Source organism: Hyperoodon ampullatus (assembly GCF_949752795.1).
Source record: "Hyperoodon ampullatus genome assembly, chromosome: 11".
Taxonomy (NCBI): domain Eukaryota; kingdom Metazoa; phylum Chordata; class Mammalia; order Artiodactyla; family Ziphiidae; genus Hyperoodon; species Hyperoodon ampullatus.
This window is the reverse complement of record NC_136924.1, coordinates 78,127,249-78,154,772: the sequence shown is the minus strand read 5'-3', so window position 1 is coordinate 78,154,772 and position 27,524 is coordinate 78,127,249. Positions and strand designations below refer to the sequence as shown.

The 27,524-nt window shown below is 38.6% G+C and overlaps 1 protein-coding gene across 1 annotated transcript in view; it reads right to left on the bottom strand.

The window, feature by feature from the left end:
- Positions 1-7,718: 7,718 nt before the first annotated feature.
- Positions 7,719-27,524, bottom strand: part of TMTC1 (transmembrane O-mannosyltransferase targeting cadherins 1) — a gene marked incomplete at its 3' end in the record, with an annotated part of 271,008 nt that continues 251,202 nt past the window's right edge. The window contains exons 14-20 of the mRNA XM_079715105.1: positions 25,243-25,345; positions 22,728-22,863; positions 21,984-22,128; positions 20,907-21,044; positions 19,408-19,530; positions 13,026-13,103; positions 7,719-7,859 (exon numbers count right to left, since the gene is read on the bottom strand). Of these exons, the coding sequence (XP_079571231.1) occupies positions 7,719-7,859; positions 13,026-13,103; positions 19,408-19,530; positions 20,907-21,044; positions 21,984-22,128; positions 22,728-22,863; positions 25,243-25,345 (864 nt within the window). The remainder of the gene's footprint in view (positions 7,860-13,025; positions 13,104-19,407; positions 19,531-20,906; positions 21,045-21,983; positions 22,129-22,727; positions 22,864-25,242; positions 25,346-27,524) is intronic.

The window sequence follows — 27,524 nt, the reverse complement described above, 5'->3', positions numbered from 1 at the left end:
ACCCAAACTTGAAACACACCATCTCAAGCCTTCTTGTCTTATGAAGCTAAAAGGGGTTTCCGTGATTTTTATGTCCCAAGTCTTACAATACTGAAAAGCTCTTAAGTTGCACTGTCCAATAGAGTGGACATTAGCCATGTATGGTTATTAAAAATTAATATTAACTAAAATAAAAAATGTTCCTCAGTCGCACTAGCTACATTTCTAGTGCTCAGTAGCCACCTGTGCCTAGTGGTTACCATATTGGACAGCACAGATATGGAACACTGCTATCATCAACAGATAATTCTGTTGGACTGAATTGTTCTTGAGAGTAGCACCATTTTAAGTACTTATTTAAAATAGTCACAACTTGGATGGCAGTTTGACTGAGTAGATGACTCCTGGGTTTCAAGCTTGGGTGTCTAGGGGACACCAGGAGGGGACTTGGTAAGGTAAGCAGCTCTTTTCTGAAAATACACTGTTACGCCTGAGTGCTGTAAAAGAACTCTCCAAGTGGTGGCTGTCTGACCCATGGCCCTCACCACTCTCATCTCTGAGTTTCGCTTTCACTGTAGTGACCTCACGATTATTACCATAACCATCTGTGGCCCCAGGGGCACACTACTCTCCAGTAAAAGCTCAGACCCTCCAAATGGATCCAAACTCCTCTCTTTCTTCTTAGCAAGAGAAGGTCAGATTAAAGCCACTACAAAGCTGTTACAAAATAAAATAGAAGGAAAGAACAAATGAACATGTGCCATGCATGTTGGACCCACGATGTTCAAGTTCATGGCTAACCTCGTGAAGCTTACAGACCCTGTCCCCTTGCAGTCTTGTGCACATGGTACATACACAGCTTTGCAGGATCTTCAGTGGTGTGTTTCACACCTGGGTGTCTCCATGGGGTTGGGCACTGTCTCATTTCCTGCTACATCACAGCTCCCTTTGTTTCCAGAGTTCAAACTCACAGCCTCAAGTGAGACCTTGTCCTATACAGAAGATTGATCCCTTTCTGGCTTGACAAAATAATGCCTTTCCATTAAGTAGAACAAGAGCCACTCAATACGAATTGCATACATAACAAAAGCCAGGTCATTAAATTTGCTAGTAAGATGATGGTTTAAATATGTTGGGTTTGTGGTGACCTTGAAGGGTCCAAATGGAAGGGTTCTATTTAAAAGCAAAACAAAACAAACCAAAAAACTTCAGAAAAGGAAAGGATGTCAAGCAGAGTGGGCTGGACTATCCCAAATTGGATTGGGAAATCTGCCTTGAATTTGAACATATATCTTCATTAGGGCAGCAAAATAATGATCTGCTATTGGAGGCCTTCCAAGACTCTTGATAGAGGCCCCAGCTCTAAGCACAGTTGTAAAATTAGGGGTGTTAGGAGACTAACCCATGAACAATGAGCAAGTCATGGGGTAAATAATATTTTGTTTAAAATATGTTCTTCCATTCCCACTAAACCACTGGTCTAAACTCTCCAACGCTCTCCCAAGTCCCACAAGACCTAGGAATCAGCACTAAAGTGATTATTAGTGACATTAGAAACAGCAACTTTATTTGAATATTTGTTGCAGAGACAGATTTCACTAGGTTGCAGAGAGAATGTGAAGGATGCAAGTAGAAAGAATGAGTGAAGACAATTTATTCAAAATAGTCTGGCTGTGAAGGACATAAAGAGATGCAGTAGCAGCCAGAGGTGAAAAGGAATAAAGGAAGGATTTTTTTCAAGTGATCTTGACGGTGGCTACCTGTATCTGTGTTTTTAAAACAGAACAGAATTGATAAGAGCCAGAAAAAGGAAGAAGTTAAGGAAGAAGAAAGAGATTAAAGAATGGAATGAATTTCAACGAGATGTGATTATCCAGGGCCGGGGGCCCTCTTCTTCCATTGTAGCAACAGGAGAGAGGGGAGAATTGGGTGCAGGTTAAGTTTGTAAATGCCTGAGTGCAGGATATTGAGAATTTTCTACCTTGTATTTACTCCATAAAGAAAGAGGTGAAGGCATCTCAGTAAGACGAGGGGAGAAGATCTGGAATGGGTAAGCACTGAAACAGTGGTTGTGGGATATGAAAAAGAGAGCAGACATAAAGCACACAGAACAATGCAATGAATGAATGAATGAATGAATGAATGGGGAAAGGAAGAAGGATATTCTTTTTTATTTTTAAAGCAGGCAACTACTGGTGACATGGATTTCAGTGGGTACTAATCACGGACCACTTGAGAGATTGAAACAAGACATCATTATTTTCATTATATTTTATATAAAATAGACATTTAAATAAATTTTATTTTGGAAAGATCTAGGCAAAGTGTACATAATCAGACTTAAATGGGAGAAATACTTTATGGGAGATATATTTCTAACTGGCACAGCAAAAGTAACAAAAATGTACATTTATATACAACTGATCAAGAACATGATGTATTTTCCTCTGACAAAAGGGGGGATGGGTGAGTCACAGCAAGTCAAATGATTTCCACATTGTAAAAGCAAGCCATGGCTTCTACAGATATTTTAGTTCCTTTGGAGGAAATTTTTTTAAATCTCTTTTCCTTAGAAACATAAAAAAATCGCTAATTTTTATGTGTACAGACTGCAAAATAAGAGTAGTTACCTCTGCCATATTAAAGCACTTGGGCAGTTCAGTCACTTTTAGCGTTGTTTGTGTATGTGTTTTGCTGCAATGATTAAGAATTTCTAAAATAAAGGGCAACACTTATCAGTTATCTCTTCAGAGGCAGAGGGCTTTCCATTTGGATTCAGGGGACTCACAGAGCTTGATAGGTCCATAGAACTAACCACTCCTTTAACGGGCAATAAACATGACTGAGACACTTGGTAACTTGTCCCAGGTGAGGCGGCACCTCGGTGGCAGAGCAGGACTAGAATCCAGATCTTCTGGTTCTTGGACTGGGTCTCCCCTCCTATGGGCCAGCAAGACAAACCCAGAAGGACATTATGCACATTGGAAAAGTCTAAAGTGATACAAATATGCACCATATGCACCACTGAGAATGGGAAAAAACTCCTGGGACTTCTGGAGGTAGACACCTCTTTTCAGTTTGTGGTAAATGCTGATCTAAACTTACAAGCTAATAATGACTGCATATTGTGATGGGTGCTAATTTTACAAGTTATATGCCCTAAAGGTTTTAATGGAAAGGATCCTTGGTGATAAAAATGGAACATTTTTATATGAGCCAATTGATAGATATTGATTCTGTTGTGACATTTTGTTTTACTGATAGTAAACCATAGCTTTGATTGAAGTTATTTTATTTCTTCTCTTTAAGATATATGACTACTAAAAACAAAAATAAGGAAGTGCTATTTTTGGAAGAACTGTTCAACATATTTTTCACATCGAAAACTTCAAGAATAATCATAAACAGTTATACTTCTCCATAATTTTTGGCATTGTAAGTTTTCATCCTATTCAATTACAGCCTAAATAGAAGATTTGACAGGTATTTACTTTTAAAATGCCAAAAGATGCCATTTAGATAGTTAAGTTTTGCTATTATTGGGAGATACCAACATACAATTTAATCAAAGTAAATGTGATTCAGAAAGCAGGAAAAAAATTAAAATAAACAGAACACCTATAACTACATTTGCTTTGAGTGTTATTACTAATACCCTATGGATTTATTGATCTAAGGTGCAAACCCATCACAAATCAGAGAAAAAATTTTATGTTTTTTTTTTAAACTGATTCTAGTGAGTACAATTAAGAAATAATTAACAAAAGCTGACGTGTGTAACCTAAAGAAAGAGGAAGGCATAGAGAACACGGCTCTATGTCATGGGCCCTTCTATGAGTCATAAACAATATGAGTTTTATATACTGGGCGCCTCGTCTGGTACGTGCAAATGGCAAGGCAATCCCTCTCCATCTGAGAACCAAGAATTCTGTAAATATAAAGGTCAAATGCCTTACTGCATATTAGAATCATAACCTGGGTGGTCAGGGTCCAGGGATTCCTAAAGGTGCGCACGCAGGTTATCCTCAAATCCACCAGGGCCAAGAGCACCTGTGTGTGAGGGGCGAGATCTCAGCTATCAGCTGAACCTGGCTCTTCAATCAGGGAGGCCTGGAATGCTTAATAGAGGCGATACAAAACCCTGCATGGAAAGGTTTGGATTTTCTCAGTCCTGTTGAAATGCAGTTGCACAACCACTGCAAAACCCTGCACCAAACCGAGGTACCACGTGTTAGGCACGTCAGACTCGTACACTGGGGGCTGTGAAGTACTGTGGCGAGTTGGAATCAAGGCGCTGATCATCCTCTTTGTTTTTTGATGGGCTGCAAAATAAACAGGCCTAGAAGATATATCTCAGGATTCCCTAAAATAAAATTTCTTTTCCTCCAAGGTATTTAAATCTTTGGTTTAGTTCACTTACGTTACATCACTGAACCATGTTTTACAAATGCCATTAACAGGTTGAAAACATCTGAATCAGTTTTAAAATCCTGAATAATTCTTAAGGTTAACATAAACTTTTAAAGCCATTCTCGTGGCTCCATGTCGAAGGACATGTGACATGTGAAAGGACTGCCACTTACTGGAGAATTTGAAGGCAAGGAGAACTGGTTCTGGTCAGACAGAAGGACAGGTTAGATAGACTGGCAGTAGGAGGGGAATATATGTACACAAGGAACTCTAAGTGTAGCTGAGACAAAATAGCCAATGCTGCACAGGGTAACAGTCACAAATGAAACTCTGCTCATTAGATCAAGTGTTCAGCTAGACTGAAGCAACTCCTGTCTTGTCCTCAGCCACCTTCCCTCCTACCCACGACCCAGTGCAAAATGGAATTATTCAAAAATTACTGAGAACTTCAAGCAGAGAACTCAACCAAACACAAGGTGCTTCTGAGTGCAGGACTCTGAGGGTCTACAGAGACTGCACGTCCACGAAGCTGGCTTTGCAATTTCATCTCAGAAAGGGGCTATCAACTCACAGCCAAGCATGCTTTTGTTAAGGGAACCTGGATGCATCTCCATGAGTAGCCAGGGCACTTCATTTTCGTTTTGGTAAGGATGAATTCCACATATTATTTCATGTTACAAGAACAAATAAAAATAGTTATAAAATACACTTAATATCTCTGAAAAATAATATGTGATTTATTTTCTTATAGGCACCACTCAACTATGAAAAGTATTTCACTAAGTGAAAGTATTAACTCAGGACAGAAATATCTGGTCCAACAAACAGGCTTACTTTTAATGTTCAAAGAGATGCAGAAAGAACGAGACAGAGTGACCGAGTGAGAAAGACAGAGAGAGGGAGGGGGAGAGAGAGAAGGGGTGAGGGAGAGAGGGCAGGAGAGAGAGGGAGAGAGAGAAGGAGAGAGACAGAGAACAGAGACAGAGAGAAAAGCACCCAAAAGAAGGCAGGAAAAGTCTCCTGAAGGCCAGTGAGCATTTTCTCTCAGAAACTTTTCGGCTGTAATAGCCATTTCAATTATTCCAACAAATGTACTCGCCTATCTTTAGCAGCCCTTCAAGTAAGGCGTAATTGCTTTATAAAATTTGGGGCTCTATCTTTTCCATTAATTTTCTAAGTATGAGTTTTTCTTACACTAAAACTAAAAAGTTGTAATTAAAGTCCTAGATGTTGTTTTTAGCCAGGGCTTCATGTTTTTCATTTTGGGGACGGAGTAGTTATTTTACAATAAATACTGTAGTACACTTCTTGACCTTAGGACGACAGAAGTATAATTTGGGAGGGAATAAAAATATTTTAAATGAAATTTTGGATACATTTATGATGTATCCATCATAAAGACTATTAGAAACAGAAGATCAGAGTGGTAATATATACATTATTGGATTATTGATATACACAAACAGAATACACACAAACAGAATTTGCTAATTCAAATTCTGTAATCCTTTGCATTTAAAATATTCCTGGCATCATCCCTTTCCAAAGAAGTTTTTCCTCCTTTTATCTAGATTTCCTTGACAAAAAAATAATAATAACAACATAGAGAGGCAGTGATCTCTGATACTTGGGTTGAAAAGAAGCAGAAGGCTTCTTGCTCTGGCCTGAACACATGACATACGTGTGCCTTCAGGCTCCTACATGTGTATGACACCTGGCATAGCACCAGGAACAGCACTGACCAGAGTGGGTTTTTTTTTTTTTTTTTTAAGTTTATGATGAAAACCAAATGAGAATCAGTATTCCAATTTCTTCAATTTTAAAATATATTACCTCCCAAACACTGAAGGCTGATTCCTAATTTCTTTAGCTTTAGCAAGTAAATAGTCAAGACAAATTATTTTAGGGGCTGTTAAAACTTAACTACCTTGTAATTTAGATTTATAATTTTTGTATGATCAGTTGTGAAAACTGCTATTAAAACCACTATGTACAGGGAAAAAAGTGTGTATATATTAAATATTTTATAAGTTATGAAATAAATAACACTAAAAGACAAATGTCAAATTGTAAATTCAACTTTGCCATCCCTATCTTTTAACTATAAATATATATTTTAAAATTATGAATTTAGACTTTTTTTCCTAGATTTTTTGAGCATTCTCCATGAAATCTCCAAAATTACAAATACAGAACCAGGAACTGCAGGTTCTATCATTCATGTTCTAAGCACAGAATTCTCATTAAGCCTAGGAAGACAAATCAATAGCGCTGTGCATCTATTTAGAGTCTATGAAGATTTCTGTAATATACTGTAAAGATTCCTCGGTGGTTAAATATATTTTCAAAAAATAATCTCAGAACGTCTGAATGTTAAGATAATAAAGTAGAACATTTCTCTCAATTAATATCTTTAATATTTCTCATGTAGAATATACTATTTTTTTCTCCACCAAAATAACAATATATTTGGAAGCAGAAACATTTATGAGTTTTAAAAGCACTTATGAAATCTTAGAGCAGAACCACTACTCTAGTAATACTTGTAATAAAATTAATTTAAAACATTTCCATGAAGAGTCAGGGGTAGCAAGACCCTTGATTTTTCCCTAGGAATAAGAATACACATACACAATTCCAGAAGCTTCCTTTTTGACATATTAGGCAATGGGAAAACAGCTTGTATCAGAGTGGAATTTAATTTACTTCTCAATAGGGCTCTAGCACTATCCTCAGAAGGACATTAGACAAACCTTACTTAGCTTTATCTTACAATAGCCCCTTTCCCCATATATTCCAGGAGGTTTTACAAAAACTGTTAGATACTCATTTCTAGTTCTGGAGAGTTAAATGAGCTACCTCTTGGTAGAATTTCTCAAATGGTTTATCCCAGAGGATTTACCCTCTCTGAAATATCTCCTCTCATAAAGAAGAGACGCCATGCATTCATAGCATTTCAAACCTCTATTTCTGAGACACAAATATCTACACTAAGAAATGGAATTAGATTTCCAGGTTGGAAAAGCAGACAAATATATGAAAGGAAATCTGGAATTAAAGCAAACAAAAATCTGTAAAATGTGTAGTTGCTGTTTTCCTTCCTTCAGACCTTCTTGCCCTTGCTTGCTCTTTTTGTCTTCTTTCATGGAAATGCAAGTCCCCAGCACAGGGTTACCAGCAGGTGTCCCAAAATGTGCCACCCTGAACTCAAGTAAGAGGAAAACTTCATCGGTTGTGCCCCAACTGTTGTGTAAGCAAGGCTTCTGTCTGTGAGTTCTTCCTCTTCCAAAGGCACCGGTACTGTCCCTTGGAGACTTGGTCAAATGCTGCTACATTTGATCCTTTTCTCGAACTTCTTGTAATCTTTTTTCTAGACGATCCAATTTGGCAAGATTTTCCTGCAGCAGTTTGCTGTCTGGAACCAGCTGTAAGGCTCTCTCATAATAAGCTCTTGCAGACACGTAGTTTCCCTGTTGAGGAAAAGAAAGAGAATAATTATATCTGATCCATCAGAACACTAGCTCAAAGAATGGGGAAACTAAAAAACAGAGCTTCTTGTCCATTTTAACATTAACATCCTCATAAGGAGGCCCCGTCTGAATGTGTAATTTTATCCTTATCTGTTGGTGCCTTTGAGAATCCATTTATTTTAAGTACCTGACCAGATGGAGAATGTGAAGGATAAGGTTAAATGGCAGCAAAACAGATTTCCAATTCTACTAATACAGGGTATGAAGCTATAATCTCATAGCATTCTCATAGGGTTAGCACTGTTCCTTTGTAATCAAGTGGAGCCAAGGCACTGGAAATTCATATTAAGAGGGAGGGGGACAGAAAGAGGGTTGGGTTGGGGGAGAGGTGTGTGTGTGTGTGTGTGTGTGTGTGTGTGTGAAAGAAAGAGAGAGAGAGATGTTTTTGAAATTTCAAGAGTAATGATTAAAAAGTAGGGCTTCCCTGGTGGCACAGTGGCTGAGAGTCCGCCTGCCGATGCAGGGGACACGGGTTCATGCCCCAGTCCGGGAAGATCCCACATGCTGCGGAGCGGCTGGGGCCGTGAGCCATGGCCGCTCAGCCTGCGCGCCTGGAGCCTGTGCTCAGCCACGGGAGAGGCCACGGTGGTGAGAGGCCCGCGTACCGCCAAAAAAAAAAAAAAAAAAAAGTAAATAGTTCAGGAGTCCACTACAGCTATTTAGTGGTAGGAAGTATTTTAATCTTTACCTTAAAATATAAAAGCAACTTTTGCCTAATACGGGCTTTAATGCAAATCTAAGTTTTTTATAAAATAAAAAGAACTGATAATAAATAATATGGAGTCAAATTTATCCCATACTCAAGGTGTGTGACAATATATGTCTGCTGGATACTCTAAAGGCGGGGGGTGGGAAGGTATGTCATTCTGGACCTGCTAAAGACCCCTCTGTTAGCCCCCATCTGGTTTGTTCAATGCTTCCCTAACTGGCAACCATGCATGCCTGGTCCCAGGAGGTCCCTGACAAACTAGTCAGAATTACTAACTTTTTTCCAGCCTCTTTTCTGCCACTAAATGTACTCCTTCCGTATGGTCGACCCCCTTTCACATCTGTGTGCTGCTAAGTGTCAGAACCAAGATCGGTAGAGATCTCTCCATTCCAAAAAAACAAGCATCTGCTCTGCTTTATTCTCAGTTACAGCTCCATGTGGATGAAAACTAGTTACTATCTAAATTTCCACCACAATTTAAAGTAGCACCTCTTGGAGTGAAAGTACTATGTAGCAGTAGTGACCTATATTTGTTGAGTGCTTAACTACCTCCCAAGTGAATGAACAAGTGTCAAGACCTCAGACCCTGCCTGACATATAATGAGCACTCAATCCGATGCTGTCATTGTTGTTATTATTAAATGACTATTTATGTGTAAATGAGTAAACACTGTCTGTTTCTTATGGTATTCACTTGTCATGCTGGTGAAAAGGAGAGTAAAAATGACAGAACAGATAACTGTACATTGGGAATCCAGGCACTGGCATGTGCACAAATGAAAGTATTTCTGATTATTAACACTGATTCTGATAAGAGGCTGAACAGAATTCTGAACAAATGAGAACCTGGATTTAGCTACATTACAATTGTTTTCAAATCAAGTATTTACCTTCAGAGTGTCTCCTGATGTTTATTAAGCTTAGCACATAGGTGCAGATAACTGAACATCTGTGGCTCTTAGATTGCTCTCAAAACTGTGTTCCTACTGCGGTTGATTTTGAAATCGGTTTCCCAAGAGGTTTCTCTGAATTTAGGCCTTAGCCTGGTGCCAGGCATCTCCTCTGATCACCAGCGTTCTCTGTCCTTTCACAAAAAAGATCTATCATAGAGTTATTTTCTCCCTCAAGTTGCTCTTTTCTTGATGCAACTGGAAGCCTTAATTTTTAAAAAATAAATTTATTTATTTTATTTGTTTATTTTTGGCTGTGTTGGGTCTTCCTTGCTGCGCGTGGGCTTTCTCTAGTTGCGGTCAGTGGGGGCTAGTCTTCGTTGCAGTGCGTGGGCTTCTCATTGCAGTGGCTTCTCTCATTGTGGAGCACAGGCTCTATGCACGTGGGCTTCAGTAGTTGTGGCTCACGGGCTCTAGAGCACAGGCTTAGTAGTTGTGGTGCATGGGCTTAGTTGCTCCACAGCATGTGGGATCTCCCCAGACCAGGGATAAAACCCGTGTCCCCTGCATTGGCAGGCGGATTCTCAACACTGTGCCTCCAGGGAAGCCCTGGAAGCCTTAATTTTTAAAACAAGTTATAGCCCTTAATTCAATGTCCTCAATTTCCAGATGCTAGATAGGGAATTTGAATTATCCAGTTTCTAGAAATGTGCTAGTTACTATGATAGCCACTAGTCATATGTGGCTATTTAAGTGTAAGTTAATTATGATTAATTAAGAATTCAGTTGCTCAGTGGCACATTTCAAGTGCTCATTAGCCATGTGGGGCTAGTGGCTACTACCTTGGGCAGTACAGACGTAGAACATTTCCGTCATCTCAGAAAGTTCTATTGGCCAGTTCCATTCTAGAAAATGCATTAATGTCATAAGGCAGGACTGAAAATAGTACTTTGTGATATGGCCCAGGTGATGCAACTCTTTGATTATAAAGAATATATTGTAGGGGCTTCCATGGTGGCGCAGTGGTTGAGAGTCCGCCTGCCGATGCAGGGGACATGGGTTCGTGTCCCGGTCCGGGAAGATCCCATATGCTGCGGAGCAGCTGGGCCCGTGAGCCATGGCTGCTAAGCCTGCGTGTCCGGAGCCTGTGCTCCGCAATGGGAGAGGCCACAACAGTGAGAGGCCCGTGTACCGCAAAAAAAAAAAAAAAAAAAAAGAATGTATTGTAGCTTTTTTGGTCCATCCATTTCATTTTACATAAAACTTCATGAAAAATGTCATCTTTTATTTCCAAGTAGTATGAGCAAGAGTCAAGTCTCTTTTTCTCTCTCTTTGTGTCATCTCCTTGCAAAGCCTTATTCCAACTCTCAGCCTTGCACAGCCCTCAGTCCTTCCTAAGCTTCACCCAGGCTCAGGCTCAGTGGGGCCTAGGAATGGGATAACACTGCTTGATGCATGCACTTCCTGGCAATGCAAAGGTCACAGAAAGTTAATGGTTGTTCTTGAAGGCGTCATAATGATAACCCTGCATCGGTGACATCAAAATGACTACATCCAAGCCATGTGCCTGGTCTATATATTTGTATTGGATTGCATCATATGAATTTACATTTAAAATTAAACATTTTAAAATTACAAACATGGCAATTTTATATTGTTCAACCTAATACATGATGGCCGCAAAGATGAAAAAAGATAAACTAATTTTTAATCAGTGTGTTTGTTATATTTTGAAATAATACACTCAGTAGATCCTTCTTCAATCTCTAGATACCTTTGCAGGGGAAGCACCTCTAAATTTAAAGCAATGGGTTCACTTGTTAATCTGAAAGAGTTCAATAAATGTACTATTTTCTCTTTATTTCCAGACTTAATGAACACTCTTGAGTGCATTTATTGTACTTTATCTAATTAACAATTGAACCCATTTCTTTAAATGGTGCACTCCATCTAAAAACATATTAAGTGTATTATCTGAAAGTGCAACTATTTAATATATTATTTAAATATTTGAAATTATTATGTTACTGTTTTTAAAAGTAAGTTCATTCTATGTTTCCCAACTAGGTACTGCTGGACACCCTAGAATGTCATTAAGATCACAGCTTGGTTTATTGGGCTCTGATAGATGTCATGACTGGATTCGCCATCTATGTTCCTCTATTAGATCAAGGCTAATAGTTGCAGAGTAACTATTCCATTATCCCCTCCCATCTGTATAATCATGGATCACCTTTTTGTTTTACTGTGTTTCTGAGAGTGACCAGTTCCCACTTAATTGTAAACCCTATTTAGTCTTTGTTTAAATTCTAATCACTATCTCGCTATTTTGTCAGGGTAAAGACTGATAGAAGCCTGAAAATAAGTTAGCCAAACAAGAGTGATCCTTTCAAAACATATCAGACCATGGCATTTCTCTGCTCAAAGTCCTCCAAGGACCCCAACTTGTTTGGCATGAAAGCTGAAGACTTTACAATTCCTTTCAAGGCCCTGCATCATCTGGCCCTGTGACCTCTCTGACCCAGCTTCTATCATTTCCTACCACTTGCCTTCTCCCTAGTCTTCAAATACACTGGCACACTCACACCTCAGGGCCTTTGCACATGCACTTTCCCTATTTTGCCAAGTGGCTTGCTCCCTTCAGATCTCTACTCAGACATCACTTTTTAACTTTGAGGCCTTCCCTAACCACCTCAGTTTAAAGTTTCAGTTCTTACCCCCGGCACTCCCTATCTTCTTTCATTCTTTTATTCTCCATAGCACTTATCACCATCTGATATATTCTATGTATGTATGTATGTATGTATGTGTTTATTTACTTATTGCCTATTTCCCCCTAACTAGAATGTTAGCTCCATGATGATAGAAATTGTTGTCTTATGTGTTAATTGCTGTATTGCTGGTACCTAGAAGAGTACCTGGCACATAGGATATTCTCTATAAATGCTTATCAAATTAATTGGATGCATGAATGAATGCCAGTGAATCTTTGATTAAATTTTAGATAATAGTCCTCCCAAGGGTAATTTTCAATTATTCACTCAAAGGTAGCTTTTTCTTTTGAGAACAAACAAACAGCCTTGTTTTTCAGTAGGTTAGGGAATAAAAGATACATTAAATATAGGAAATAGTAATACTTTATCTTGACAATGAGTTAAACCAGAGGAAAAAAAGCCACATTAGCGTAGTGCCAACAGAATTTTACTTCATATAGCAGATTTTATCTGCTCTGTGATGATACTTAAGTATATATGATTTTCTTTATGATAAACAAAATCATGAAATCTAATTTATATATTTATTTTTTAAATGGCTTCATGATATTCAATATCGAGATAATACAAAGTGAACATAAAACTGTCTAATTACATTTTTTAACACCTATATTTTCAGTATTCAAATAATTCAAAGAGGAAATTAACAATAGTTTCTCAATCTTTTAAAAGAGAAGAAAGAGAAAATACAAAGGGAAAACCTGGTTCACATGGAAGTGAATTATTTTCTTACCTTGATGTGCTGGATTCCACCCATATTCATCCAGGCCTGTGCTTGATCTGGATTTAATTCCACGGCCACTTTATAGCTCTAAATACATAAGAAATATCTTCAGGCTGGGAAACGAGAACCCATCTTTAACGCTACAGATTGTGGAAACCATTTTCTTCATATGTGGAAATTTAAATGGTTAATAAAATGAACAGTCACTTCTAGCTCACAGGTGTCCCCTTTATGTCTATTATTTTTCAAAGTTGATGATTCTAAAGTGGAGGAAACTGAAATGTGTAATTTCCTTGCAGAGCTAACCTCTGGACTTAAAAAGGCTGAAGGTGCCTGCCAGGAGTCCAGGTGATTTCTATTACAGTGCATCATTTCCCACTGGCCTCAATCTGCAAGAAAATGGTGCTCTTCAGCCTTTTTCACTATAAATGGAGTTTGTAAGAAAAATTTGTTTATAATCACAGAATCTTAGAGTAGTTCCTGAAACACCTTATATCTCTCACAAAATCTGATGTGATTATTCAGCCCATGCTTAAATTCTTGCAGAGACCGGTGTTCAGTATCTCTTTAAGGACATATATTTTATCAGGGGATAGTTTTAATCATTAGAAAGCCTTTCTTTTTCTTCTGCCTTACAAAAGATCTTCAAATGTTTGAAGAGAGTTACTTATTTCTCAAATACTTTTTTTGGTCTGAACAACATGGATCCCATTAAATGTCATAGCCGTGAGGTATATTTTTAATATTTTTCCTGTTGTTTTGCATCAAAGGGCATGCTCACCACTGAGTCATGATTTTAAGAGTGGTCACCTTAAATAAAACTAAAGGCTCAGCTGAAGCACGAAGAACTACAATCCTGCAGCCTGTGGAACAAAAACCACATTCACAGAAAGACAGACAAGATGAAAAGGCAGAGGGCTATGTACCAGATGAAGGAACAAGATAAAACCCCAGAAAAAAACTAAATGAAGTGGAGATAGGCAACCTTCCAGAAAAAGAATTCAGAATAATGATAGTGAAGATGATCCAGGACCATGGAAAAAGAATGGAGGCAAAGATCGTGAAGATGCAAGAAATGTTTAACAAAGAACTAGAAGAACTAAAGAACAAACAAACAGAGATGAACAATATAATAACTGGAATAAAAAATACACTAGAAGGAATCAATAGCAGAATAACTGAGGCAGAAGAATGGATAAGTGACCTGGAAGACAGAATGGTGGAATTCACTGCTGCGGAACAGAATAAAGAAAAAAGAATGAAAAGAAATGAAGACAGTCTAAGAGACTTCTGGGACAACATTAAACACAACAACATTCGCATTATAGGGGTCCCAGAAGGAGAAGAAAGAGAGAAAGGACCCGAGAAAATATTTCAAGAGATTATAGTTGAAAACTTCCCTAATATGTGAAAGGAAAGAGCCACCCAAGTCCAGGAAGTGCAGAGTCCCATACAGGATAAAGCCAAGGAGAAAAATGCCAAGACACATAGTAATCAAATTGACAAAAATTAAAGACAAATTAAAATTATTGAAAGCAGCAAGGGAAAAACGAAAAATAACAAACAAGGGAACTCCCAAAAGGTTAACAGCTGATTTCTCAGCAGAAACTCTACAAGCCAGAAGGGAGGGTCTCGATATATTTAAAGTCATGAAAGGGAAGAACCTACAACGAAGATTGCTCTACCTGGCAAGGATCTCATTCAGATTCGATGGAGAAATCAAAAGCTTTACAGACAAGCAAAAGCTAAGAGAAGTCAGCACCACCAAACCAGCTCTACAACAAATGCTAAAGGATCTTCTCTAAGTGGGAAACACAAGAGAAGAAAAGGACCTACAAAAACAAACCCAAAACAATTAAGAAAATGGTAATAGGAACATACATATTGATAATTACCTTAAAAGTTAATGGATTAAATACTCCAAAGAAAATACACAGGCTCGCTGAACGGATACAAAAACAAGACCCATATATATGCTGTCTACAAGAGACCCACTTCAGACCTAGGGACACATACAGACTGAAAGTGAGGGGATGGAAAAAGATATTCCATGCAAATGGAAATCAAAAGAAAGCTGGAGTAGCAATACTCATATCAGATAAAATAGACTTTAAAATAAAGAATGTTACAAGAGACAAGGAAGGACACTCCATAGTGATCGAGGGATCAATCCAAGAAGAAGATATAACAATTATAAATATATATGCACCTCAATACATAAGGCAACTGCTAACAGCTCTAAAAGAGGAAATCGACAGTAACACAATAATAGTGGGGGACTTTAACACCTCACTGACACCAATGGACAGATCATTCAAAATGAAAATAAATAAGGAAACAGAAGCTTTAAATGACACATTAGACCAGATAGATTTAATTGATATTTATAGGACATTCCATCCCAAAACAGCAGATTACACTTTCTTCTCAAGTGCGCATGGAACATTCTCCAGGATAGATCATATCTTGGGTCACAAATCAAGCCTCAGTATATTTAAGAAAATTGAAATCATATCAAGCATCATTTCTGACCACAACACTATGAGATTAGAAATGAATTACAGGGAGAAAAATGTAAAAAACACAAACACATGGAGGCTAAACAATATGCTACTAAATAACCAGGAGATCACTGAAGAAATCAAAGAGGAAATCAAAAAATACCTAGAGACAAATGACAATGAAAACACAATGATCCAAAACCTATGGGATTCAGCAAAAGCAGTCCTAAGAGGGAAGTTTATAGCTATACAAGCCTACCTCAAGAAACAAGAAAAAATCTCAAATAAACAATCTAACCTTACACCTAAAGGAACTAGAGAAAGAAGAACAAACAAAACCCAAAGCTAGCAGAAGGAAAGAAATCATAAAGATCAGAGCTGAAATAAATGAAATAGAAAACAATAGCAAAGATCAAAACTAAAGCTGGTTCTTTGAGAAGATAAACAAAATTGATAAACCATTAGCCAGACTCATCAAGAAAAAGAGGGAGAGGACTCAAATCAATAAAATTAGAAATGAAAAAGGAGAAGTTACAACAGACACCACAGAAATACATAGCATCCTAAGAGACTGCTACACGAAACTCTATGCCAATAAAATGGACAATCTGGAAGAAATGGACAAATTCTTAGAAAGGTATAACCTTCCAAGACTGAGCCAGGAAGAAATAGAAATATGAACAGACCAATCACAAATAATGAAATTGAAACTGTAATTGAAAATCTTCCAACAAACAAAAGTCCAGGACCAGATGGCTTCACAGGTGAATTCTATCAAACATTTAGAGAAGAGCTAACACCCATCCTTCTCAAACTCTTCCAAAAAATTGCAGAGGAAGGAAAACTCCCAAAGTCATTCTATGAGGCCACCATCACCCTGATACCAAAACCAGACAAAGATACTACAAAAAAAGAAAATTACAGACCAATATCACTGATGAACACAGATACGAAAATCCTCAACAAAACACTAGCAAACAGAATCCAACAACACATTAAAAGGATCATATACAATGATCAAGTGGGATTTATCCCAGGGATGCAAGGATTCTTCAGTATATGCAAACCAATCAATGTGATACACCATATTAACAAACTGAAGAATAAAAACCATATGACCATCTCAATAGATGCAGAAAAAGCTTTTGACAAAATTCAACACCCATTTATGATAAAAACTCTCCAGAAAGTGGGCATAGAGGGAACCTACCTCAACGTAATAAAGGCCATATATGACAAACCCACAACAAACATCATTCTCAATGGTGAAAAACTGAAAGCATTTCCTCTAAAATCAGGAACAATACAAGGATGTCTGCTCTCACCACTATTATTCAACATAATATTGGAAGTCCTAGCCACAGCAATCAGAGAAGAAAAAGAAATAAAAGGAATACAAACTGGAAAAGAAGAAGTAAAACTGTCACTGTTTGCAGATGACATGATACTATACATAGAGAATCGTAAAGATGCCATCAGAAAACTACTAGACCTCATCAATGAATCTGGTAAAGTTGCAGGCTACAAAATTAATGCACAGAAATCTCTTGCATTCCTATATACTAATGATGAAAAATCTGAAAGAGAAATTAAGGAAACACTCCCATTTACCACTGCAACAAAAAGAATAAAATACCTAGGAATAAACCTACCTAGGGAGACAAAAGACCTGTATGCAGAAAACTATAAGACACTGATGAAAGAAATTAAAGATGATACCAACAGATGGAGAGATATACCATGTTCTTGGACTGGAAGAATCAGTATTGTGAAAATGACTCCAGTACCCAAAGCAATGTACAGATTCAGTGCAATCCTGATCATATTACCAATGGCATTTTTTTATGGAACTAGAAAAAAAATCTTTAATTTGTATGGAGACACAAAAGACCCTGAATAGCTAAAGCAGTCTTGAGGGAAAAAAACAGCTGGAGGAATCAGACTCTGTGACTTCAGACTATACTACAAAGCTACAGTAATGAAGACAATATGGTACTGGCACAAAAACAGAAACATAGATCAATGGAACAAGATAGAAAGCCCAGAGGTAAACCCAAGCACCTTTGGTCAACTAATCTATGACAGAGGAGGCAAGGATATACAATGGAGAAAAGACAGTCTCCTCAATAAGTGGTGCTGGGAAAACTGGACAGCTACACGTAAAAGAATGAAATTAGAACACTCTCTAACACCATACACAAAAATAAACTCAAAATGGATTAGATACCTAAAAGACCAGACACTATAAAACTCTTAGAGGAAAACATAGGAAGAAGACTCTTTGACATAAATCACAGCAAGATCTTTTTTGATCCACCTCCTAGAGTAATGGAAATAAAAAGAAAAATAAACAAATGGGACCTAATGAAACTTCAAAGCTTTGGCACAGCAAAGAAACCATAAACAAGACGAAAAGACAACCCTCAGAATGGGAGAAAATATTTGCAAGCAAATGAACGGACAAAGGATTAATCTCCAACATATATAAACAGCTCATGCAGCTCAATATTAAAAAAACAAACAACCCAATCCAAAAATGGGCAGAAGATCTAAATAGGCGTTTCTCCAAAGAAGACATACAGATGGCCAAGAAGCACACGAAAAGCTGCTCTACATCACTAATTATTAGAGAAATGCAAATCAAAACTACAATGAGGTATCACCTCACACCAGTTAGAAAGGGCATCATCAGAAAATCTACAAACAACAAATGCTGGAGAGGGTGTTGGAGAAAAGGGAACCCTCTTGCACTGTTGGTGGGAACGTAAATTGATACAGCCACTATGAAGAACAGTATGGAGGTTCCTTAAAAAACTAAAAATAGAATTACCATATGATCCAGCAATCCCACTACTGGGCATATACCCAGAGAATACCATAATTCAAAAATACACATGCACCCCAATGTTCATTGCAGCACTATTTACAATAGCCAGGTCATGGAAGCAACCTGAATGCCCATCGACTTTCGAATGGATAAAGAAGATGTGGTACATATATACAATGGAATATTACTCAGCCATAAAAAGGAACGAAATTGGGTCATTTGTTGAGACGTGGATGGATCTAGAGACTGTCATACAGAGTGAAGTAAGGCAGAAAGCGAAAAACAAACATTGTATATTAACACATATATGTGGAACCTAGAAAAATGATACAGATGAACCGGTTTGCAGGGCAGAAATTGAGACACAAATGTAGAGAGAAAACATATGGACACCAAGGGGGGAAAGTAGCGGGGGGCTGGGAGTGCTGGTGTGATGAATCGGGCGATTGGGATTGACATGTATACACTGATGTGTATAAAATTGATGACTAATAAGAACCTTCTGTATAAAAAAAAAGACACTTTCGAATGACTGGTAGAGGTAGTGTTTTAGGAGTTCAGAGGAAACAAGGTCACTGGGAGAAAGGACGGTCTGGAGGGCTTCCTGAAGGAGGACACAGGCCTGTGTTGGTAGATGAGTGGGAATCTGCAGGGGGTTGGGGTGGGGTGGGCACAATGTTACAGGATGTGTGGAACGCCAAAGCTCTTCAGGCACTAGTCCAGCTGAAACAGAGGGTTACTGAAGGCAAACAGAGAGAAAAAGAGCAAACGAGGGGAGGAGAGAGAGAGAGGGAAGCTGGTTTGAGGGCAAAATGCAGAATGCTTTAAACATCAGGTTCAAAGTGATAATTCAGAAAATAATGCGGAGGTATTGTGGAACTCCTAATAGTCAAAACCAGAGGCTCAGTTATAAAAAACTGAACTTATTAGGTCAGTTAATCAGAAAATTCACTCCACAAAACATAGCAATGATCTTAGCTTTTAATGTATATGCTTCATTAAAGATTGAAGAGTATTAATTTTAATCCACAAATTTAATAACAATTTTATTAAGTCTTTATACCTCAAAAGCTTTGTCAAGAAGGTTCTGCTCTCTTAGTTGATTTCCTTTTGTGAAAAAAAGTTCAGATACAACTTTTGGGTCCTTTGGTTTCAGCTTCAGAGCCTTGTCTATAGCATCAAGTGCCTGTACAGTTTAGAAATTAAGACACAATAAATGTAGGTTAGGTAAAGAAAAACTAAGTTAAACGATAACCTCTATACTTTTTGTTTCCTATGTATTAGCTAGTGTGGTGAGTGACAATCAGAACACATTTTTCATTTTCTCCGACGTTCTCATCCAGGAATAAAGTAGCCCTGACAAAATAATTTCCCTATACTCCAGGTTTCCTATTTACATTAGTGACAATGAAATGTCCCAGATCACTTTTCAGGAAGGCTGTGTGATCCCATTGAAAGGAAACAAGATCTGAGGTCAGTTGTGTTGCCCTGGCCATGTGCCCATCTGGACCGCTCCAACAGCCTCCTTTTAGGGCCCTGGTGCTCACTCTGTTCCCAGCACCCACTGGCCCACCCCCTGCAGCCAGAGAGCCCTTCAAAGCACAAACCTGATAGGTTGCTCTTTTCCTTAAGACCCCAAAGCTTCTTCCAGGATAAGGAACAAAACCCTTGCCCTGGTCCCAAGCCTTGGGGTTGAGTCCCCAGCAACCTCGGCGGCTGCATCTCACAGGCTCCCTGCTCCCTCATGCCCAGTCCTCAGACAGGACATTTACTGTTGACACAGGGCCTTTGCATGTGCTTGTTCTTGCCTGGAATGCTATTCACTGCCCCTTTTTGCTTAATACCTCCTATTCATCACTCAGCCCTCAACTTCACATCACTCTGCAGGGAACCTAACCACCCAGACCACTCGGGTCCCCTGATTATATGCTCATTAGGGACCGTGCTTCTCTTGAGGACATCACTGGGCACAGCTATAATTCCACATTGGTTTTGTGATTACTTGCTCAATCTCTGTCTCCTCTTCGCTTGTAAACTCCACAAGGACAAGGGCAATGTTTTTTTTTTCTCATACCACTTTATTCCCACTGCCCACCACAGTGTCTGGCATATAGCAGGCATTCAATAAATATTTTGTTGAATCAGTTCATGTATTTACTGGTCATGTGACTTTTAAAATGGAGATAAACAGTACAGTTGCAACACAGGGCCACTGACCTGCCTTAAAGGGTTGTTAAAAAGAGTCTATAAAATATCTTTGAGGGAACATGGAAAATGATAAAGCATACAAATGTTAGTGTTTATCATTATCGAGTTAGCTGAAAACAAACTGAGATAATACCACATAAAATCTTCAGACCAAGGATGAACCAAGAAAATAGCATCTCAAGGGGACATCTTAGGAATCAAGTAGGTATCTGAAAAGTGCCCAGAAGATAAGCTATGCCAGCTGACAATGTTCAAGACTGCTCAGCCCTGTGAGCATGCAGGCTGGAGGGTCATTCAGGTGCACCCCATTTTCTACCTGTGAACCCAAACAACTCTAAATGGTGTCCTCTCTACCTTGTCATGTTGCTCCTGCTTGCTGTGGATGGCAGACAACAGGCGATAGCATTCAAGGCACCCAGTCTCCTCTGACACGATGTGACTGGTCATCTTTTCAGCTTCTTTTGTCTGACCCATCACGGCCAAAACCTGAGCCTGCAAAACCACAGTGACTTTGGCTTAGAAGGTACTTGGCTATCACCTTATCAAATAAAGCACTCTTTATCAAATGAAGCATTCAGGAAACACTTCCCACAAAAGTGCTCAGAATCTCTTTGTGACTCACAGAGAAGGCTGACATACCACAGTTTATAGGCTTTAGTCTTCTGTTCTTTGTTTGTTTCTTTATTTAGGCATATGCATGCATTTGTGTATGAATGGCAGGAACACCAAAGCCATTCAGTGACTTGTGCCTTTTTTAAAAAGTTGACTATGTCAAGAGAAATTTTTTCCTATGGTTTCAACAGAACACTGTGTTTATAACAAGATAACAAGTTTGGTTTACTGAAAATCTAAGGAAAAGGAAGAGTAATGATCCAAAAATTGAAATAAAAAATATTGTTGATATTAATTTTCCTGAATTTGATAGTTCTACTGTGGTTAGGTTAGACAATGTCTTTGTTCTTAGGAACTATTTGCTGAAGTATTTAGAAATAAAGGGTATGAGATCTCTAATTCTCAGATGGCTCAAGACAAAATATCATGTATTAATAATATGTACATGCACATACACATACGTAAATATGCATATACATATGTGTACATATGCACATACATACATACATGAGACGATGATAAACAAATGCATCAAAGTGCTAAAAATTCATCAATCTGGGTGAAAGAGTATATGGGAGTTATTTAAAATTCTTGCAAATTTTGGTAAGTTTGAAATTATTTCAAAACAAAAACTTAATAGTGTTTTTAGGGTCCATGTGTTTGATGAATGGCTCTAACATTGGTTATATGAATATTCATTAAATGGATATAGTATAGTGTTCTAGTTCCCATTTTGAGGCATACTGACTACAGCTCCCCACATTGCATGACATGAGTCTATTTCCTACTCCATTTCCTTTCTTTTGTCCATCTACTCACCAGTGCTAGGCGGAGTTCCCTTTGGGAAGGCTGAAGGGACACAGCTTCCCGGTAAATCTGCAAAGCCTCTTCATATCTGCCAGTGTTGTAATATAGAGCTCCCAACGGTGATAATATCTCAGCTTTGCGTGCCACCTGCAAGGCGCTGAATTTTGAGAAAACAAATGGACAATTTTCTTCTAACAGGTACAACTCCAAAGGTTGAAACTTAGATTTAGGGACCACTGTACACGGTTTGAGACTCTGTTCCCACATGGTCTTTGTTTTCATACCAAGAAGAATGTTAAAAAAAGATCACAGTGCCAGCCTCTGACTATAAGCATGTCTCTAGTTACACCAATATGTAAACTGAGCCCCAAGGATCTTTTCCATTTATGGTGATAGACTTGTTTTGATGTATGCACAGTTTTTCATCTAGATCCATTTTCAAAATTTCTCTTTGTGGTTTGGGTTGTAGTCCTTAGCTTCAACAGAAAACAATGGACTAACTAAAATGGGAATTAAATTCCAACCTTGGTTTAGCACTATGCTTTAACCAGCAGGCAAAAAAGTCATTAACTGGGATATCATTTATCCCCAAAGTGCCATTTATTGTACTCTTCTCTTTGGAGAGGAGAATCTGTATTGCCTGCATTAGCAAAATTTGCTAGTATTCTGAGAGCATCTGTTCCAAATAACTAAGAATTTGATGGCCAATTGCAGAGGTCTTAGGATGACTTACAAAGTGAAAAACAGGAACTTTACCGTTTGTACCATTCTTCAGCCACGCTGTTGTCTCCCAGTGACCTGTAGAGTCTCCCCAGGTTCACCATGGCCACATGATGGCTCGGGCTAAGTCTGATGGCCTGTTGGTAATGGGCCACTGCCTTCTCTGGAGAGCCTGTAATCAACAGGTGGTAGGTTGGTAAGAGCAGAACATGCCTTAATTATAAAACACACAGACTTTTTTTGTTTTTTTGGCTGCATTGTGTCTTTGTTGCTGCACGTGGGCTTTCCCTGGTTGCGGTGCACGGGCTTCGCATTGTGGTGGCTTCTGGTTGCAGAGCACGGGCTCTAGGAGCGTGGGCTCAGTAGTTGTGGCTCACGAGCTCTAGAGCACAGGCTCAGTAGTTGTGGTGCACGGACTTAGTCGCTCTGTGGCATGTGGGATCTTCCTGGATCAGGGATCGAACCCATGTCCCCTGCATTGGCAGGCTGATTCTTAAGCACTGGGCCACCAGGGAAGTCCCTAAACACATGACCTCTTTAATTTCTCTTCTGAGGATCTTTTTCCCTACAGCCATACCACCAATTATGCAGTTTGTAAATTAGATCACATTTTGGCTTCTCTTTGCCACTGTCTAACTTTGGACCATTTCACTATTCATTTTCACTTCCAAAGAAATTAATAATAAAAAAGCAGTAAAAACTGAAAACTGTTTCTTTTATTAAATGTATTATTTTAGTCAAACTGGTTTCTGGCCATTGCCTTAGTTAATATGATGTTTTGAGATTATCAATGATTGGTATTTATGTAAGATATTGTTGCTTCTCATTATACAAAAAGTGGAATGGGCTGTTATAGAAAGAAAACTGTCCTGAAGCAATTTCTGAGGGTCTGTCACAATTACTATACCACAACCTAGTGACTGAGGCACTGCTTTAAATAAGCAGGTATCTGCTGTATTTTGAAAATCTCTTTTTAAATCATACATCTTTGTTTAGAGGGTATATATTGAATGGGATTTTAAAAATAAAAATAATACCACCTTGCATTTGTGCAATGCATTGTATATTTTAAAACACTAATTAAATGATCTCATGATTTTTGCAGGTATTTTGATCCTATTTAGCTGCCTTTTGATAGCACTTAGTTTGCCTCTTGGGATTTAAAAGATATTAAAAAAATATTATCACTTTACAGATACAGGCTCTAAAGTGCAAAAACATTAAGAAACTTGACAAAAATCCCAGGGGAAGTGAGGGTAAAGGTCAGAACTACCATCAAGTCTCTCTAGTATAAGGTTCCCCAAAGAAGCTTCCTAGTGAAATTATATGTAAGTGAATGAATTGTGGACAAGTCTGAAGCTCTACATGGCATGGAATGTTTACTACCCACACAGACATCTTCTCAAGTCTACCTTCTTTGAATGCAAGTTTGACTAGGAGGTGCCAAAAAAGACTCTACGTACGTAGAGGTCTATGTATAGGTCATGATAGGGAGAATTTCAGTAGTGTAAAAACAGAATACAGTGGGAGTGGTGGGAAAATACAGAGGTTGGTCAGTGAGATTTTGGGGGGCTGGGAGTTGGGGTGGGATATTTTGTTGTTGAAGTAGAAGGAAGAGGGCTAGATCAGGCCAACAGGTGGTCTCTTCAATTTTTTTTGTTTGTTTTTAATCTTTGATACCTAATTTATTATTATGTTGCCAAAGAACCAGCAGGTGGCACTAAGAAACAATTTTACATGTGAAAATAAGGGATGTTTTCTAGGTGTATCAGAATGTAAATTTATGTCCTAAGAAACAGAAGGGCTTCAAATATCCTAGAAAATAAAAACCCTTTTGAGCATTTCATATGGACAGAATAATTAAAATCGAATTTTATTGCAGGGCAGGTAGTCTAATAGTCAACGAGAACAAAGCGGTGTTTTTGTATTAAATTCAAGCATCTTTTCATTCTTTACAAGTATTCATAACATGCCAACAGCATGCGGGGTACAAACCATAAAGGAAACAGAATTCCTGTCCGGTAAAGTTTTACATTAAATAAGATAAAGTGTATTTTATATAGCACCTGTCCTATAACGGTACTCTATCAATTATAATGGTACATTTTCTATAGTACGTATCACATAAAGAACAATGAAACAATTTAAGACTTTTTAATCGGCTGTAGAAAAGTATTTACCATCTGCCAGTAAATAGATTCAGAGGCAGGTTCTGCATCGTTGTACAGAACAGTTCATCATAGATTTATAAACTTGTATAAATGCTATTCAAAGGAGACTGTTGCTCATTAAATCATCAAAGGCCACTTCCTGCCACCTGGGGAGCTTTCCTTAGCAATCTGATGATAAGAACCGGGCAGATTTTACTGAATTGAGCTTGAAGATTTAGAGAAACGACAGCCCCAAAGTACAGTGTGACTGTCAACGGTGTGAGCTTCCTGCCAAGCCCAGTGAGTTCTACTTTTGAGGCATTATTGGTGTGGTTGCCATTTAGCTTGATAGGTAGTATTATCTCATCTCCACAGAACAGGTTCTCTTTAATCTCGCTTACCAGTATCAACTAGGAAAACTCCGTAGTTGTTGTGTAAGTCTGAGCTATCTGGGCAGTTCTTTATTCCAGACTGGTATATTTCCTCAGCTTCCTTAAACCTCTCCTTTTAAAGAGAACAAAGAAAAATACATGAGAAAGTTTTTTTTTTAAAAATCAACAATAAACTGAATAATGGAAGTGGGAAGAGCAGAAAATAATTTACTGAGCATCTGCTACGCAACAGGCGCCAAGATCAAACACTATGTACTTTGAATTAAAGTCAGTGCCAACTGCACACATACCAAAGACTCATATTTGTGTTTAGCTCCTTCAGCGCAAACCAGCTGATGTTTACTAAGAAGCAGTATCTGGAAGGATTTGCCCTACAGTTGGATAAAGCCTCAAAATGGATATTTGAATGGGATGCCCTCCACCCCAGTAACTTTCTGGATGAAAATACGTGTGATCCATTCATATAGGAATGCCTTCCGAGGTGGCAATCTCACTGGGAGACAGGGAAGCCTGGCTATTTGACACAGCTGCATTTGCATAGCTAGCTCTCTTACCTATGTTGTATGATTTATTTGGGGAGGTTTTTTGGAAGGAAGTGGGAGGGGAGGCTGATGCTGATTATGGGAGGGGTTTGCCTTATCCTTTCTTTACTCTAAATATTTCTATAGCCCACCAAACCATTTGTTACTTCCCTTATCACCCCGCCCTTTCCATCTCTGAGCTGTTCCCTCCAACAGGAATATAGGGACCCTTAAAGGCACACCTCCAACTCCTCCCTTTGTGGCAAGGCCCAGATCAATTGCCAGAGCTTCAATGGATCTTTTTCTAGTTGTTTTGGTCTTCTACCCTAACAATCCACTTTAACACACTTCAATAATTCTGAATTCGTCTTTAGGCACATTTTCCACAACCATCTGAGATTGTCATGTCACACTTTCTTTTACAATATATAAGGTAACACCTAATTAATGAATCAAATGAAATGAAATTACCCAGGTTCTAACAATTACTCACAAGTAAACCATTTCCTAGTTTCCTAGTACTGCTATGAAGGTCAGGTGAAAGGCAATCGTTTGGCATAAAACACAAAGCAACTTTTCCTTTCATGTGCTCTGATCATGGACACTGTCCATAATTTTATCAGAAGTTACTACTACTAAGCATCCAACCAGACACATGAAAAGAGAATGTACGGCATCATTTTTCTCAGACCTGACACCTTGAGCTTGTGAATAAAAATGCCCTGAGTGCTTAGCAATAAGCCAAGAAGCCTAAATCTGATTTGACTCAGAAAGGCGAAGACACTTGACTCTCTGTGGAATGGCCAATGCCATCTCTTCGAATCCACATATTCAAGTACCATTTAGGGAACAAAGTGTGGTTTAGTTTGGCAAATTTCTCTTATTTGAATTACAAATCCATAGTCCAGCAAAAATGGATTTCCATGTTTCTAAAACTGTGTTTTCTAATTGCCAAGCTCAACAAATTGTCAAACTCAAATGAAAATTAGAGATGAATGAAAAATCTCAAAATGTCTTCTTTCAATCTACTGAAGAAAAGAAAAACTTTCTGAAGGTATCACCCACTGAAGGTCTAGCAAATTGGTGAGTGTGCATGCGTGTGTATTAAATGGAGACAGGCAAGACATAAATTACCTAAGACTCCAATCGAAGTAATAGAGAGTACCGTTGCATATTTATTCATTTACCCATTCATTCAGCACATGTTTTCTGTAATTGCTATAGAAAGCATGGAATAGTAATTAAGAATTGGGCTGCCGTATGGAGGTTCCTCATAAAACTAAAAATAGAGTTGCCATATGATCCAGCAATCCCACTCCTGGGCATATATCCAGACAATACTATAATTCAAAAAGATACATGCTGGGGCTTCCCTGGTGGCGCAGTGGTTAACAATCCACCTGCCAGTGCAGGGGATGCGGGTTCAGGCTCTGCTCTGGGAAGATCACACATGCCGCCGAGCAACTAAGCCCGGGTGTCACAACTACTAAGCCTGCACTCTAGAGCCCGTGAGCCACAACTACTGAGCCTGTGTGCCACAACTACTGAAACCTGCATGCCTAGAGCCCATGCTCTGCAAAAGAGAAGGAATGAGAAGCCCGTGCACTGCAACGAGAGTAGCTCCCGCTCGCCACAACTAGAGAAAGCCCGCGTGCAGCAACGAAGACCCAATGCAGCCAAAAATAAATAAATAAATAAATAAAATTTATTTTAAAAAAAGATACATGCACCCCTATGTTCATAGCGGCATTATTTACAATAGCCAACACA